This window comes from Jaculus jaculus, chromosome 8 (assembly GCF_020740685.1).
Source record: "Jaculus jaculus isolate mJacJac1 chromosome 8, mJacJac1.mat.Y.cur, whole genome shotgun sequence".
NCBI lineage: Eukaryota > Metazoa > Chordata > Mammalia > Rodentia > Dipodidae > Jaculus > Jaculus jaculus.
In genome coordinates, this window is record NC_059109.1 from 116,010,966 (window position 1) to 116,025,612 (window position 14,647).

The following is a 14,647-nucleotide window of genomic DNA, read 5'->3' on the forward strand; positions in this document are numbered from 1 at the left end:
AGATCCCCAGAGTTCAACTTCCTAGCACCCATGTAAACAGCTGAGGATAGCCATGCATGTCTGTCACCCCAGTCATGTGAAGAGCAGAGACCTCAAAACCTCTGGGGCTCTGGATACAAAGAGAAACTCCAGCTCGAGAACGCACACAGATGAGCAGTCAAGGAAGGACACCCCATGTTCTCTGGCTTCTGCATGTTCATGTGAGGTTGTGTTCATCTGCACATGACACACACACCACACTACACATACTACACATGCAAAAAAAAAAATTTTTTTTTAATTACAAGTTGAGGGCTGGAGAGATGGCTTAACGGTTAAGGCATTTGCCTGCAAAGCCAAAGGATTCCAGTTTGACTCTCCAATACCCACGTAAGCCAGATGCTCAAGGGAGCACATGCATCTGGAGTTACAGTGGCTGAAGGCCTTGGCATGCCCATTCTCTCTCTTCTCTCTCTCTCTCATAAATAAATATATTTTAAAAAATTAGAGTCAAACCATTGAAAGCTGGGGACCATCTGGACCTGTGTGTTCACTAACTGAAATAATTACTCCGGACTGCCGTGCCCATGCTCTTTTGCCCAAATAGCTTCCATGATTTTTTAAAAAAAAATTTGTTTATTTTTATTTATTTGAGAGCAGACAAAGAAAGAAAGAGGCAGAGAGAGAGAGAGAGAGAGAGAGAGAATGGGCGCGCCAGGGCCTCCAGCCACTGCAAACGAACTCCAGACGCGTGTGCGCCCTTGTGCATCTGGCTAACGTGGGTCCTGGGGAATCGAGCCTCGAACCAGGGTCCTTAGGTTTCACAGGCAAGCGCTTAACCGCTAAGCCATCTCTCCAGCCCAGCTTCCATGATTTTTACATCTCCTTGTTCTCCCTAATCCAGTGAGCTACCATCTCTCCCTCTCCCCTGGCCATGGGGCTCTGAGATGGCGCCTGCTCCTCCTCAGCGTTCTGCCTAGGCCTGGCTGCTCTGTCCTTTGCGGCGGTTCTGTTGGGTCTTTCTGGAGATAGCTCCATTCAGAAAAGAGAAAATGAACCTGGAGTTAACTAGGAAGGCAGGTGGCTGGTGGTGAGGAGAGTGGCCAGAGGAAGCTAAGGAATCCTGTTTGAAGAAATGATGGGCATTCAAGTCCCTGGCTCCCTGAGTCTTCCCTGTGGAAGAAGAGACGATTGGTTATCTCACAAGCTGTGATGTTTCTCTTATCTGTGGCATTGGCTGCCAGCAGGTTCCGCAGGGAGGACTGGCAGATCCACTAGAGATTGCTCTCCTGGCTACTCCCAGAAGGCTTAGGGAAACTTCCAGAGTCTGGGCTGGGGCTGGACTAAAGCCACAGGGAGGGGAGGAATGGATGTGCCCATGGGGCTGCCTGGATGTGAGGGTCATGTTTATCCTGCTTCTCTCAGCAAAAAGTGTCTGTGAGCCCTTGGATTTTTTTTTTTTTTAAGTAAAATTAGGTAGACATTTATTTAAAGGGGTCTTGTCTGTTTGGCCTTTTCTGACATGGGGCCTGATAATCCTCAAGAACCCCTGAGGAAGAATCTGAGCTCAGTGGACAGGCCTCAGTTAGACCCTGTGCAGTCTGGAAGCTTCCCCAGAGCTCCTGTCACGTAGTGAGGAGTGATGGCAAGCCTTTATGTAATGAGCTTGAAGTTGTTCCTCTGATGCTGAGGTCAGGCAGTGACTGGAGGAGAGCCTTTTTGGATGGGGTGAAGCAATGTGACCAAGGTATTCCTTTCTTTCCTCCTTTTCTTTCTTCATTTTTTTTTAAATTTTTTTTTCTTTTTCAAGGTAGGGTCTCACTTTAGCTCAGACTGACCTGGAATTCACTATGGAGTCTCAGGGTGGCCTCGAACTCTCGGTGATCCTCCTACCTCTGCCTAGTGCTGGGATTAAAGGCGTGCGCCACCACACCCAGCTCTATTTCACTTCTTAACAGCTGCATTGGGAAGGCACACTTCTTATCTGTGCTACAAGCTCCAGCTAAGAATACCTTCCATGTGGGCACTACCCTGTGGAGTGCCCCAGTGGAAGCATTAATGTCCATGGCCCTGGGCTCACCTATGGACAAGTGGTATCCTCTGGGCCCCCAACCTTCTATCTAGTGTCCCTTGCTTTGGGCTAGGCCAGTACCCGTGGGACTAGAGAGAGAAACAAAAGAACAAAAGGGAAGGACTGGGATGCAGCCCTGTGCAAAGCCCTTGCTTAGCACAAGAAGGCCCTGGCTTACACCTCACCCCCAGCAGCACAGACAAACAGAATAAAATATTTTTGGTACTTTGTTTCGTTTTGGGTTTTTTTTGAGACAGGGTCTCATGTAGCTCAGGTTGGCCTCAAACTTGTTACCTAGCCAAGGATGACCTTGAATTTGTGATTCTCCCGCCTCTACTTCCTGAGTCCTGGGATTATAGATTAGTATGACCATTCCCGATTTCTGACGTGGCCAATGCTAAGTCTCAAACTCAGGGCTTCATGCACGCTAGGTAAGCACTCTACGAGCTCCAACCCTGGTTTAGTTAATTAATTATTTTGAAAGAGAGAAAGGGAGTGTGAGAGAATGGGCATACCAGAGCCTCCAGCCACTGCAAACAAACTCCAGACACATGCGCCACCTTCTGTATCTGGCTTACTTGAGTCCTGGGGATTAGAACCTGGGTCCTTTGGCTTTGAAGGCAATTGCCCTAACTGCTAAGCCATCTCTATAGCCCTATTTATCTACTTATTTATTTTTTTAAACTGTAGCCAGTTTTAAATTTTTATTTATTTATTTGACAGATAAAGAGGGAGGGAGAGAGAGAGAGAGAGAGAGAGAGAGAGAATGGGCACGCCAGGGCCTCCAGCCACTGCAAACGAACTCCAGACGCCTGTACCCCCTTGTGCATCTGACTAACGTGGATCCTGGGGAATCGAACCTGGGTCCTTTGGCTTTGCAGGCAAGTGCCTTAACCACTAAGCCACCCCTCCAGCCCTACTTATTTATCTTTTGAGACAAGGTCATATTCTGTAGCCCAAGTTAGCCTCAAAACCACTCCTGCCTTGGCCTTCCAAGTGCCGAGACAACTGTTGTGAATCACTGTGTCCAATTTAAATAAATAAGTATGGGTCCTGGGGCATGTGGGTAGCCCAGAGCAGATCCAGTCTGTCTGTCTGTCTCTCTGCCTGCCTGCCTGTCAGAGGCCTTTCATGGTGGATGGGATGAGGGGAAGTTCCCACCAGGTCTATTCTGGATCTTTTTCATGTACTGTGATTTAGAGGTCTAGACTCAGGGATGGGGGTCATTGGCCATTTCTCTAGTCCCCCTGGTTTAGCTCAAAACTATTTTTGATGATTCACCAATTGGAGTCAAGAGTGGACACCTTTGCCCTTAATACAAAACTTATGGGCTAATATAGCTATTAAAAAGGTACAAGTGTTAGCTGCATTGGCACATGCCTATAGTCCAAACACCCAGGAGGCTGAGGCAGGAGGATCATGAGCTCAAGGCCAGCCTGGATCATATGTAAGACCTTATCTCAGAGAAAAATAAGATAGGCCGGGCAAGGTGGCAGAGGCCTTTAATCTCAGCACTAGGAAGGCAAAGGTAGGAGGATTGCCATGAGTTCTAGGCCACCCTGAGACTACATAGTGAATTCTAGGTCAGCCTGAGCTAGAGCGAGACCCTACCTCAAAAAACAAAAAGTTAAAAAAAAATTAAAAAGATATAAGTAATTCTAATGCACAGTAAAAAATGAAGCTTCCTGTCTCATCCCTCTCCACCCTCACAGGTCTCTTCCACTTTTCCTTTAACCTCTCTTCACAGCCCGGAAGCACCCTTTCCAATCTTATCCTAAATGCATAAAACATAGAGATGTTGTTGTGGTGGTTATTGTTTTGTTTTTAAATATAATACTGGAGCCATGCCATTCCTGTGCCCTCCCCTTGCATCCAGTGAATCCCAGCAGAACAGCCCGGCAGCAGGTCCTTAAACTCTCTGGAGTCTCCTCATTTCATGCTCCAAGGGGAAGATGTTGACAATAAATACTCTGTCCCAGAGATAAGTGCCCCGAGTCCCTTCACGTTGTGGGTGAGTCCCAGCGAGGTGAGGTGACAGCCACCCTTGTGGCGGACTCGGCCTGAGCCTTGTCCCCCAGAACTTTGCACGGTGTGCTTTCCACAAGTGCCTACCTGTTTTGATTCCCATGGCCCCAGCTTGACAGCACCCTGTGAAGCTGGGGCTGGGGTGTGTGTGTGTGTGTGTGTGTGTGTGTGTGTGTGTGTGTGTGTGTGATTATGGCTTGGGGCATGAAGTGTCCAAAGGACCTGGAACCCAGGGTTGGTTGAGTTCAACATAGGTAGCATTTATTATGAGGCTACTGTGGGCCAGGTAGTGTGGTTGAATTCAGGAGAGACAGCCTGGCCAGGGCTCCCTGGAGAAACCCTTGTCATCTTTATAAAGGGCCCAGATCCCTGGTCTGGGACAAAATATTGGGGTCCCTGAGGAACTGTGGACACAGAAGAGAGGAGGTCCAAGGGGCTCCACTGTGGCCACTAACCCCTCACTTCTGATCCTCCCGTTGCCTCTGCCCCTCCCTCCCTTCCCCTCTTCTCTCTGGTTCTTTGTCCATTTGTCTCCATCTGTCTCTCTCCGCATGTGGTTCCTGCCCCCCTCGCTCTGACACAGTACCATCCCTCTCCCCGGTCACATGCTCTCCTTCATGCCAATGCAGGCGTGCTGGTCACCATGACAACAGAGACAGGCCCCGACTCTGAGGTGAAGAAGGCTCAGGAGGAAGCTCCGCAGCAACCCGAGGCTGCTGCTGCTGTGGCCGCCCCCGTGACCCCCTCAGGCCACGGCCACCCAGAGGCCAACTCCAATGAGAAGCAGCCGCCCCAGCAGGACACCCGGCCCACTGAACAGGTGTGTACCTGAGGGCCTGAAGCGTCCCTCTTCCTGCCCAGCCTGTCCTCTGGGTCCAGCAGTTTTTATGGCTCCAGTATTTTCTCAGCAGGAAAGATGAAAAAGAAGAAGGATGCTCGTAATGTTCATGACTCATTCGCTACATGCTCAGTTCTGCGCTGGGGCCATGGTGGTCATGTTACATTTCATTCTCTCAAGTCTCAGAGGGCAGCTGTTACTGTCTCCCGTTTTACTCTGAGGAACTGCATCTGTCACACCCAGTACCGATTTCAAACATGGTTCTTTCAACTTTATTTTCCTGCCTTCTAAGCCTTTTCATTTGAGCTTGGCAAGCCCAGTGTGACCCTGGAGCAAAACTCCTGAAAATTATAGTAGACGGGAGGAATCATCTTGTCCTCAAATTCACACCTCCCTCATTTCACAGCAGGCCCATAGAGGGCAGGGACCTGGCACACTCCTGGCAGGAGCCAGGGCAGAGCTGCGGTCTGCCTCTGTTCAACTTGCCACCGCTCCCAGCCTCAGGCTCTTTCTAGTGACAGACAAGATAGGGGAGTTCCTGCGCTGCCTGGGGGAGACAGGGACGCTCTGGTGGTGGTGGCAGAGGCGACCCTGTAGCGTTAGTGACCCTCGGGGAAAACTCAGGCCCCTTGGCGCACATGGAAACTTGCGGGCCCCGCCTGTGCATACCAGTCATAGCCCCTGCCAGCCCGCGGGTCTCCGAGGACCGCAGCTCTCACTGTGGAATCTGTCTCCGCCCCAGCCAAGCCAGCAGCTACTCCTGGCTTGGATGAAAGGCAGCGTTTCATGTTCCCTGACCACTTCCCTTGGTTGGCCCCCGCAGAGCCTAGATATGGAGGAGAAAGACTACTGCGAAGCCGATGGCTTGTCCGAGAGGACCACGCCCAGCAAAGCCCAGAAATCACCCCAGAAGATCGCCAAGAAGTTCAAGAGTGCCATCTGCCGAGTCACTCTGCTTGATGCCTCTGAGTATGAGTGCGAGGTGGAGGTAGGGAGCGCCCGGCGCCATACGCCCTGTCCCTGGCTGGCTGGCCTCAGAGCCAGACGGGCTCCTGTGAGTCCTCAACCCAAGCCAACCCTAAGGAGTCCTGGACCTACTTCAGCGTTCAGAGAGATGACCTGGCCTAACCCCTTCTGGTACAGATGGTAGCACTGAGGCTAGGAAGGACGATCACACTTGCAAACAGAATTAGACTCAGCACAGGGCTGGCACCAGGAGAACGCTGCCACCTAAAGGCTTTCTGCAGGGCCTGACCACGAAAGGACAGCGACACCGTGCCCCAGAGTCCCAGCTCCCTACCTACGCCACTCATCTGTTGAGAGACTTTTCTTTCCCATCTATCCCCAAGCCTTAGGACTTTGGTTTGCTGTAAAGAAGGAGGAATTGAGTGCTTGGGAGGTGGATTCAGCAGGTAAACTGCTTGCTGTGTAACCGTGAGGACCTAGATGATTCAGATCCCAGCACCCAAGTAAAATGTCAGGCGTGGTGGCGTGTACCTGTAATTCTGTGCTGGGGAAGTAAAGACAGAAGGATTCGCCAGGAATTGTCGGGTAGCGTTTTTAAGGTGAATCAGTGAGTTCTGGGCTCAGTGGGAGTCCCTGGTACATAAAAATAAGTTGGAGACGCAATAGAAGAATATACCTCTGGGGCTAGAGAGATGGCTTAGCGGTTAAGGTGCTTGCCTGAGAAGCCTAAGGACCATCTCTGTCCAGATCCCACGTTAGCCAGATGCACAAAGGTGAGGCAAACACAAGGTTGCGCATGGCCACTAGGTGGTGCAATTGTCTGGAGTTCAAGTAAAGTGGCTGAGGCCCTGGTGCACCAGTTGTTTCTCTCTCTCTCTCTCTCTCTTCCTCTTACTATCTCTTAAAAAAAAAAAAAAAACAAATCCATGGTCTAGAGAAACTTTGACAAGGCTTAGAAGAGGTCTGAGTGAAGTGGTCACCAGGACCCTGTAGGACTCCAAGAACAGAGTCAGGCTGCAGGAATGCTGAATTCCTGGTCAGCCTCCAGAAGTCTCTTGGGGCTGTGCTGTTGTTCTGGGGCCCCTGTCGGCTCCTAGCTCTGCCTGCCGAGGCCTGGCCTCACCGCGGCTCTGCTCTCCCTTTCAGAAGCATGGCCGGGGCCAGGTGCTCTTCGACCTGGTCTGTGAACACCTCAACCTCCTGGAGAAGGACTACTTTGGCCTGACCTTCTGTGATGCCGACAGCCAGAAGGTACCAGGCTGGGGGGCCCTGCTCTGGCAGGTGGGCAGGCAGGCTTCTTCCCTTAGGTAACTGGCCATCCTTGGCCACACTCAGCTTCCCTGCCTTCCCTCAGCTTTTCATTAGGCACTTGGCTGCTTGCAGATCGCTGTGGAGCAGCCAACATGATCCACTCTCAGTTCTCTGGCCGCACCCCTTGCCCCCGAGTTCTTTCTTGGTGATCCATAGCAGATGGGTGACCGGAGAGTCATGGTGTGACTGTGGAAGTTGCTGGGGGAACCACAGTCTTCAGCTAGGGCCTCCTCCCAGGCCTGGGGGTGGAATGCCTGGCTTTCTTCTAGTTACAGCTGCAATGCCCGGTCACTGTGGCCATCACAGGGCAATGCCAGCCCTGGGGCACTGTGTCCTAACTCTGCTGGGAATCCAGGCTTCACCCCTAGTCCCAAGTAAGTTGGCTGAGGGAAGAATGTTCCCTGTTTGAGCCTTTGGACTGGCCACTTGAGGATATTACCCAGCCTCATACTGTCCTCTCTTCCATATTCCCTCTGAAAGCTCTCTCTTCTCTTCCAGAACTGGCTGGACCCCTCCAAGGAAATCAAGAAGCAGATCCGGAGTAAGTGTGGGGCTGGCATGGCTGGGTGGGCGGGGCCTGGCCGTCCTTCGGAATGTGCTTCTGGGTTCCTAAGCTCCTTTCCTCTCTGCATGGCAGGTCCCGGGGAAGGCGGGGCAGGAATGACGCTGGCATTATTTTATAGACGGCCAGTCCGAGGCCCAGAGCACAGTGCCCGCCGCAAGTTAGCAAAGAAAACAAAATAAATCATCGGTGCACTCAGGACGGCAGCCTTGCAGGAGGCGTCTGGGTCAAGGGGTACAAACAGATGGCCTGGAAACAGCCACCTTCCCGTATGGGGCTGGTTCAGTAACCATTGACCCTTTCCTCGGTGCGCCAGAGGGCAGCAGTCACAGATCTAAGTGTTGGCTGAGCCCGTCTTGAGCCCTGGCTTTCACCCTTTGGTCTTTGCAAGGCCTGGGAGGAAGGCGGATGAACAGGCCTGTCCTTGCTGGCCCAGAGGGAAGATGCATGTCAGGAGGGGTGGGGAAGCTTTCAAATAGCAGAAGGAGGAGGCCAGTGGCCTCAGCAAGGGGACCTGTACTGGATGGAGACCTTGGGCCTGGCGGCAGAGATGACTCCACTCTAGGCCTCAACCCCCCAGCTGTGCATGGTCTCTCCAGGGTTGGACTCCCTGGTCTTCTGGCTAGAAAGCTGTAGCTGAGCCTGTTGCCATGACAGCAGGCAGCTGGGCCCAGGGATGCCGGCTGACTCTGCAGGAGGGGGCTCGAGAAAGTCTTGACTGTTGGTGTCTGTCATTTGGGGACAAAAGGGGGAGGCACACAGGCACGGCACACTCCTGTGGGCTGACAGAGTAGAGTTCTAGATCTGGGGTTCAGGATGGCCTTCAGCAGTCCAGCCCAGCTCAGAGGCTTTCCTCTCGTGCCTGAGGGAGTCGGAACAGAAACAGTCAGCCAAGTGTGGAGAGTTTAACAAAGACTAGCAGCCTGGAAAAGAGAAGCAGCTGAGCTGGATGGCCAGGCGACTCAGAGCAAGGGCCTGCCTGCTGGGCCTCCTGTGTATCCAGTTGCTTGCTCCCTGTGGCACCTCAAGGCCGAGAGAGAGCCAGAGAGAGAGAGAGAAAATAACGCGCTGCAGGGCCTCCAGCCACTGCAGACGAACTCCAGGTGCGTGCGCCCCCCCCCCCTTGTGCATCTGGTTTGCGTGGGTCCTGGGGGATTGAACCTGGGTCCTTTGGCTTTGCAAGCAAGTGCCTAAACTGCTAAGCCATCTCTCCAGCCCATGGCTGTAGTCTTGATCCTGAGGAAGTGCCTTCTCTAGTAGAGCCCAGCTTCTGTCCCTGCCCCTGGCAACTTCCTGTCATTCATCTTAGTCATGCCCTTGGAAGCCCTGTGGGAGCAGTTTTGCCTTCTGTCTGTTGTTGGCGACAGCCCTTCAGCCCTTTTGAAGATGGCTTCATGAGCCCTTGTGTCCTGGGCTTCTGGGATGGATGTCTTTCTTCCCAAGCCTTTGTGCTCATTGCCTAGGGCACCTTAGGCAGGTCCCCTGGTCTCTGCATCTCCCTGGCAAGTGGGCTAGTCACTCCTGCCTCATGAGCTCCAGGACAGTGAGATGACAAATGCCCAGACAGCGAGCCGCACAGGGTAGGTGCCCCGTGACTGTTTCCTTCCGAGCAGACAAGACTGCCTGTGCTCAATCGCTACTTTCTTGTGTTATGTAACTGTTCCATGCCTCAGTTTCCCCACTGTCGAGAGGAGTCATGATAACATAGCTTTAGGGTTTATTATGAGGTTAAAATGAGTTCTCATAGGTGTGCCACCCATACCAGGGTCTGTGCCCACGCCTTCAGTATGTGCCAGCTGTGAGTATTGTTCACCATTACTCTTTGTGGGACAGGGCTGAGACAGGCTCTTCCAAGGAGTCCTTGTGGTCAAGAGCCTGGGCTCTGGTATCAGATAACTATGATGTGGAAATCTATTCTGTCATCAATTAGCTAAGTGACTCTGGGAGAGTGACTTTAACCCCTTAGAAGCTTCATTTATAAAAAAGGACTCTCAGGGGATGGAGAGATGGCTCAGCAGCTAAGGCAATTGCAAAGCCTAAGGACCTAGGTTCAATTCCCCAGAACCCACATAAGTCAGATGCACATGGTAGCGCGTGCATCTGGAGTTCCTTTGCAGTGGCTGGATGCCCTGGCATGCCCATTCATTCTCAAGCTCTCTCTCTCTCTCAAATAAATATATATATCTAAAAACCAGTCTTTTGCTTTTTTACAAAAGGACACTCAGGTCAGGCAGTGTAGCTCAGTGTGTGGAGTGCTTGCCTAGCATGCTCAGGTCCATGAGTTTGATACCCAGTACTGCAAATAAATCACCAAGTGGGCATTCAACCTCAGGGTGACTGTGCAGATTAAACTCCTATGCCTGTGAGTGTGTGCCCATGACCTCATCTGCCAATCACAGGAGTAACTTACTCATGGGTTAGTGAAGCCAGGTGCTCAGAAGCAACTCTGCATACGTGTGGGGTGTAGTGTTGGTTTGCTTTCTTTCTATCTCCCGTCCCTCTTTTAGCTCACACGTGTCTTCATCTGGGCCGCAGTTTCCTCATCTGTCAAGTGGGAACAACGTGTTAGGCTCCCAATTTAGATTGTCTTGAGAACAAAGATAAGGAGAAAGCTTTGAAAGATCACCCATGGGCTCGTGCCTAGGGGGTGATGGGGCCTCTCTGACCTCTCTCATCTTTTCCCCCTCAGGCAGCCCCTGGAATTTTGCCTTCACAGTGAAGTTCTATCCCCCTGACCCAGCTCAGCTGACAGAAGACATCACGAGGTGAGGGCTGTGGAAGAGGGGAAGCTAGACACACTGGCCCTATGGAACTGTGGGTGAGGGCCGGGCATGTTGGCAGTGGGAAACACAGGCCACGTATGGTGACAGTTGCAAATGCAGATACCTGTCGAGACCAGACCGTAATAAAGGAAGCCAGAGTATGAGGAAAACCGGAACGTGATTGCGGGGATCAGTGGCAACAGAGAAGTCATCAGAGGGCGCCAGGAGGCCCATGGTACATTGAAGACATGGCTGAAATGGTTGCTGTTGAGCTCTGGGGTGTCCCTGACCTGTAGGAATTTGTCCTGATAGTTGAACAAAACTAGAGATTTGAGAGTGAAAAAAAAAAAAAAATCACAAGTTTTAAATGTTGACGGTGAACACAGGCTTTTTATAAACCGAGTGGGGTTCGTTTCTGCCAGGGGTCGGGCACAGCCCAACACACGCGAAGGCTGGCGTGCTGGGTGGGCACCAGCTCACAGCGTTGCGGACGAGGAGGAAGCAGAGCGTCGGGGCTTGGCACCTGGGAGATGGTCAGGTGTGCCCTCTGTGCCAGTCAGGCACGTGGAAGTCAAGTGAGGCTGCAAGCCTGACGGAAGCCACCTGGGCTTTTGGGGTGATGGGAGCTGAGTGTGCAGGCTCTGCCCTGGGGCCAGCGGACTTGACGGCCTGAAGATCCCTTCAAGATGGGCGCTTCCACGGTGTCTGGAGGTGGAGCAGAGAGAAGCCCTGGGGCTCTGCATGTTCTTTAGACCCTGTCCTAAGAGATCACCTCACTTTAGGGTACTGTGTCTGCATATGGAGGGCCCTGCAACTCCCCAGTAACAAGTGGACCTGGGCCGGGAACTCAGGAGGCAGAGGTAGGAGGATCGCCATGAGTTTGAGGCCACCCTGAGACTACATAGTGAAATCCAGGTCAGCCTGGGCTAGAGTAAGACCCTACCTCAAAAAACAAAACAAACAAACAAAAAAAAAACCCAAAAAAAAGAAAAAGAAGAGGAAGAAGTGGGACCTGGAGTTTTCCTATAGTGGGAGGGGCTACTAAAGCCTCCTTCTCCCATTTGTTCTTTCTTCCTTTCTCTTTTCTCTCTCTCTCTCTCCCACTTCTCTTTTTGTGGCACTGGGGGCTGAATTTAGGGCCTTGTATGCTGGGGAAGAACTCTTCCGTTGAGGTAGATCTGCAGCCCTCTTTCTCTTTATGTTATTTCATTTTTAAATGTTGAGGCAGAAATGGCAGGTGTAGTGGTGTGTGTCTAATCCCAGTGCTGGGGAGGGGGAGACAGGTGGCTCCCTAGGATTTGCTGCCTAGCTAATCCAGCCCAGTCATGAGTTCTAGGTTCAGAGCTCAAAAAGTATGGGTGGTCAACAATAGAGACAGGCACCTGATGTTGACCTGTGCCTTCACATGCACCTGCCTACACGCATATGAACGTGCATACAGGCAAACGTGCAACACACGCACACACACACATGCGCGGAAAAGAAAAACAGAAGCCTGGCTTTGAACTTCCCATTCTGCTGTCTGAGTCTCTTGAGCAGTTGGGATTAAAGATCACCAGACCTTCTGTGGGGTCCCTTTTTAATGCCTAATACCTGTTTGCCAAGCAACTGACCAAGTTCAAGATGCTAACTGTGGCTTTGGGAGAGAAACTAGATGTTTCTGGAATAGATCAGGACTCAGGCTTTGACTTTATGAGCCCCACTTTGAACGCTGAGGTCAGCTTGGGGCCAAGGTAACAGCAGCCCCTTCTGAACATCTGAACTGCAGAGCTTTAAGCCAGCACAGACCTCACCCTGGTCCTGCCCACCTCCTCTTGGTGCCAGACCCTGGGCACTGGGCTTGAAGGGACACCAGGAGAGAAGTTAGCTCTGCCCAGCGCAGCTGGCCCCAGGAGGTAGGATGGTAGGAACAGCTGATTTAGTCAAAAATAGTGAGGCCCGAAATAAACTGGTCAAAACGACAGATTGATTGAGATGAAGGATTGGTCAGAGCACTTGGCAGTGATTCCTGAATTTTTAGACTTTTGAGCGAAATGCCACGGGCTCACGCTTGGTGGTGCCTGTGACGTCTGAACTGCTGCTCATCCGGGCACACACTGGGACTGCATGTGCCTTTTGCCAACGCTTCAGTTCTGACTTTGAAAGAATGTCACAGAGCACTCAAAAGTGTACTTTTTAAGTAAGCATCACCTTAATGGAAGAGAAGTAGGCAATTGAAAAAAAAAGTGGTACAACGTAGCAAAAATGGACAGGGAGAAGACACCGGCTGAAAAATGAACTGAAACATTTTGTTTTTTAACACATGAACCGCAGAAGCAATAACAGAATGGCTTTAAATGGTTCTAAAAATTGTGAAATCTTCCACTGTGAATACAAGTTATAAAAAAAAAAAAGTGGCCTGGTGGTTGGAAAAGTTTCTTTAAACCAATCTGGTTTTTAGACAGTGCAGTTAGAGCTGGGGGCAAAATGAAGTCTGGGGAGAGCGTTGACAAGACGGGGATGTCAGTGGAGTGGGCTATGGGAAACGGGGTAGAAATTCAAACGCAGGCACGAGTGTTGTGTGTGCTGACATGGGAACATCTCTAAGGGACATCACTGCGTGTGCAAGCTGTGGAATGAATCAGACATAGCACATTTGATACCATTTACATGTGAAAAACCCATCAGTCAAAACCACAAGCATTTCTGTATTCATGGAGGAGAAATGTCTAGAGCACCACAGAAATCACTGGTGACCTTGGCAAGGAGACTAAGAATGGAAGCCAGCCTCAAAGGGGAGGCTCAGAGTCACCTCTGAAGTTTGCATTTTTTCCACCTAAGAATATAATACATTGCATAATTAAAACTGCATGACATCCTTCCCAGTCAGGGAGACAGAAAGGAACATGGCCAGTTTTCAGAATGGACAGGAGACACGTGGATATGTAAGTAGGGATTGATGACTGGGCCAGAGCTACACATCTCCAGATCTCAGTCGAGTTATTTTTAAAGATCATCTCATTATTTCTTCAGCCAGAAAGTCTTATAAACCGCAAGACAAAGAAACTCTCCAACAACCCACTTTTCAAGACCCCTCTCTATGACAGAAAGCTTTTTACTGTTTTTTTTTTTCCTGTTGCTTTTCAGTCTTTTGGGTCTCTTGTGTGGAATCTTCCCATATGAGAGCTCTTCTCTCTGCTTTCAGTTTTTGTTTTTGAGGTAAGCACAACAGATTTGCCTTTTTTTTTTTTTTTATGCGAGAGAAAGAGAATTGGCGTGCCAGGGCCTCCAGCCACTGCAGTCAAATTGCAGACGTGTGCGCCCCCTAGTGTGCATGTGAAACCTTGCGTGCTTGTGTCACTGCTGGCTTAGCCATGGGACTGGGCCTGGAGAGTTGGACATATGAGTCCTTAGGCTTTGTAGGCAAGCACCTTAACCGCGAAGCTATCTCTCCAGCCTCCTCTAGGTTTTTTAGCCCAGGCTGACCTGGAACTCACTCTGTAGTCTCAGGCTGGCCTTGAACTCACAGTGATTCTCCTTCCTGTGCCTCCCAAGAACTGTGATTAAAGGCGTGCGCCACCACGCCTGGCCTCTCTCCTTTTCCTTATAATAAAGTTTGCTTCCTCTCCGCAATAAATTTTTTTTCTTCCAAATTGGTTTTTTTTTCTTTCTCTTTGTAATAGTTTCTCCTTTAAAACTCAACAAAATGAAACTGCACGTCAGCCAGACATGCCCAGCACCTAGGGAGTTGAGGCAGGAAATCACAAATTTGAGAATAGCTTGAGGCTACATAGTGAGTTCCAAGCCAACCTCAGCTGTATAGTGAGATCCTGTCTCAGAAACTAACCCCCCCCATAAACAAAACCGTACAATTTATTTTATTTATTTAATTAATTAATTTTTAATTTTTTTGTTTTTCAAAGTAGGGTGTCACTCTAGCTCAAACTGACCTGGAATTCACTCTGTAGTCTCAGTGGCCTGAACTCACGGCAATCCTCCTACCTCTGCCTCCTGAGTGCTGGGATTAAAGGCACATGCCACCATATCCCCTTACGATTTTTTTTTTTTTTTTTGAAGGACCAAGCCAGCTAGATAGTCCTATTGAGATTGGAAATGAATAAGACACCTCACAAATGAGGGTCTGGGGAGATGGC

General features: G+C 50.6%; 1 protein-coding gene across 7 annotated transcripts in view; it reads left to right on the top strand.

Annotated features, from left to right (window-relative positions):
- Nucleotides 1-14,647, top strand: part of Epb41l1 (erythrocyte membrane protein band 4.1 like 1) — a 148,481-nt gene that overhangs the window by 85,371 nt on the left and 48,463 nt on the right. For all 7 annotated transcript variants that reach the window (XM_045157503.1, XM_045157502.1, XM_045157505.1 and 4 more), the window contains exons 2-6: nucleotides 4,705-4,895; nucleotides 5,737-5,901; nucleotides 7,026-7,130; nucleotides 7,689-7,731; nucleotides 10,442-10,517. In XM_045157503.1, coding sequence (XP_045013438.1) covers nucleotides 4,719-4,895; nucleotides 5,737-5,901; nucleotides 7,026-7,130; nucleotides 7,689-7,731; nucleotides 10,442-10,517 — 566 coding nt within the window. In that variant the 5' untranslated portion in view covers nucleotides 4,705-4,718. The remainder of the gene's footprint in view (nucleotides 1-4,704; nucleotides 4,896-5,736; nucleotides 5,902-7,025; nucleotides 7,131-7,688; nucleotides 7,732-10,441; nucleotides 10,518-14,647) is intronic.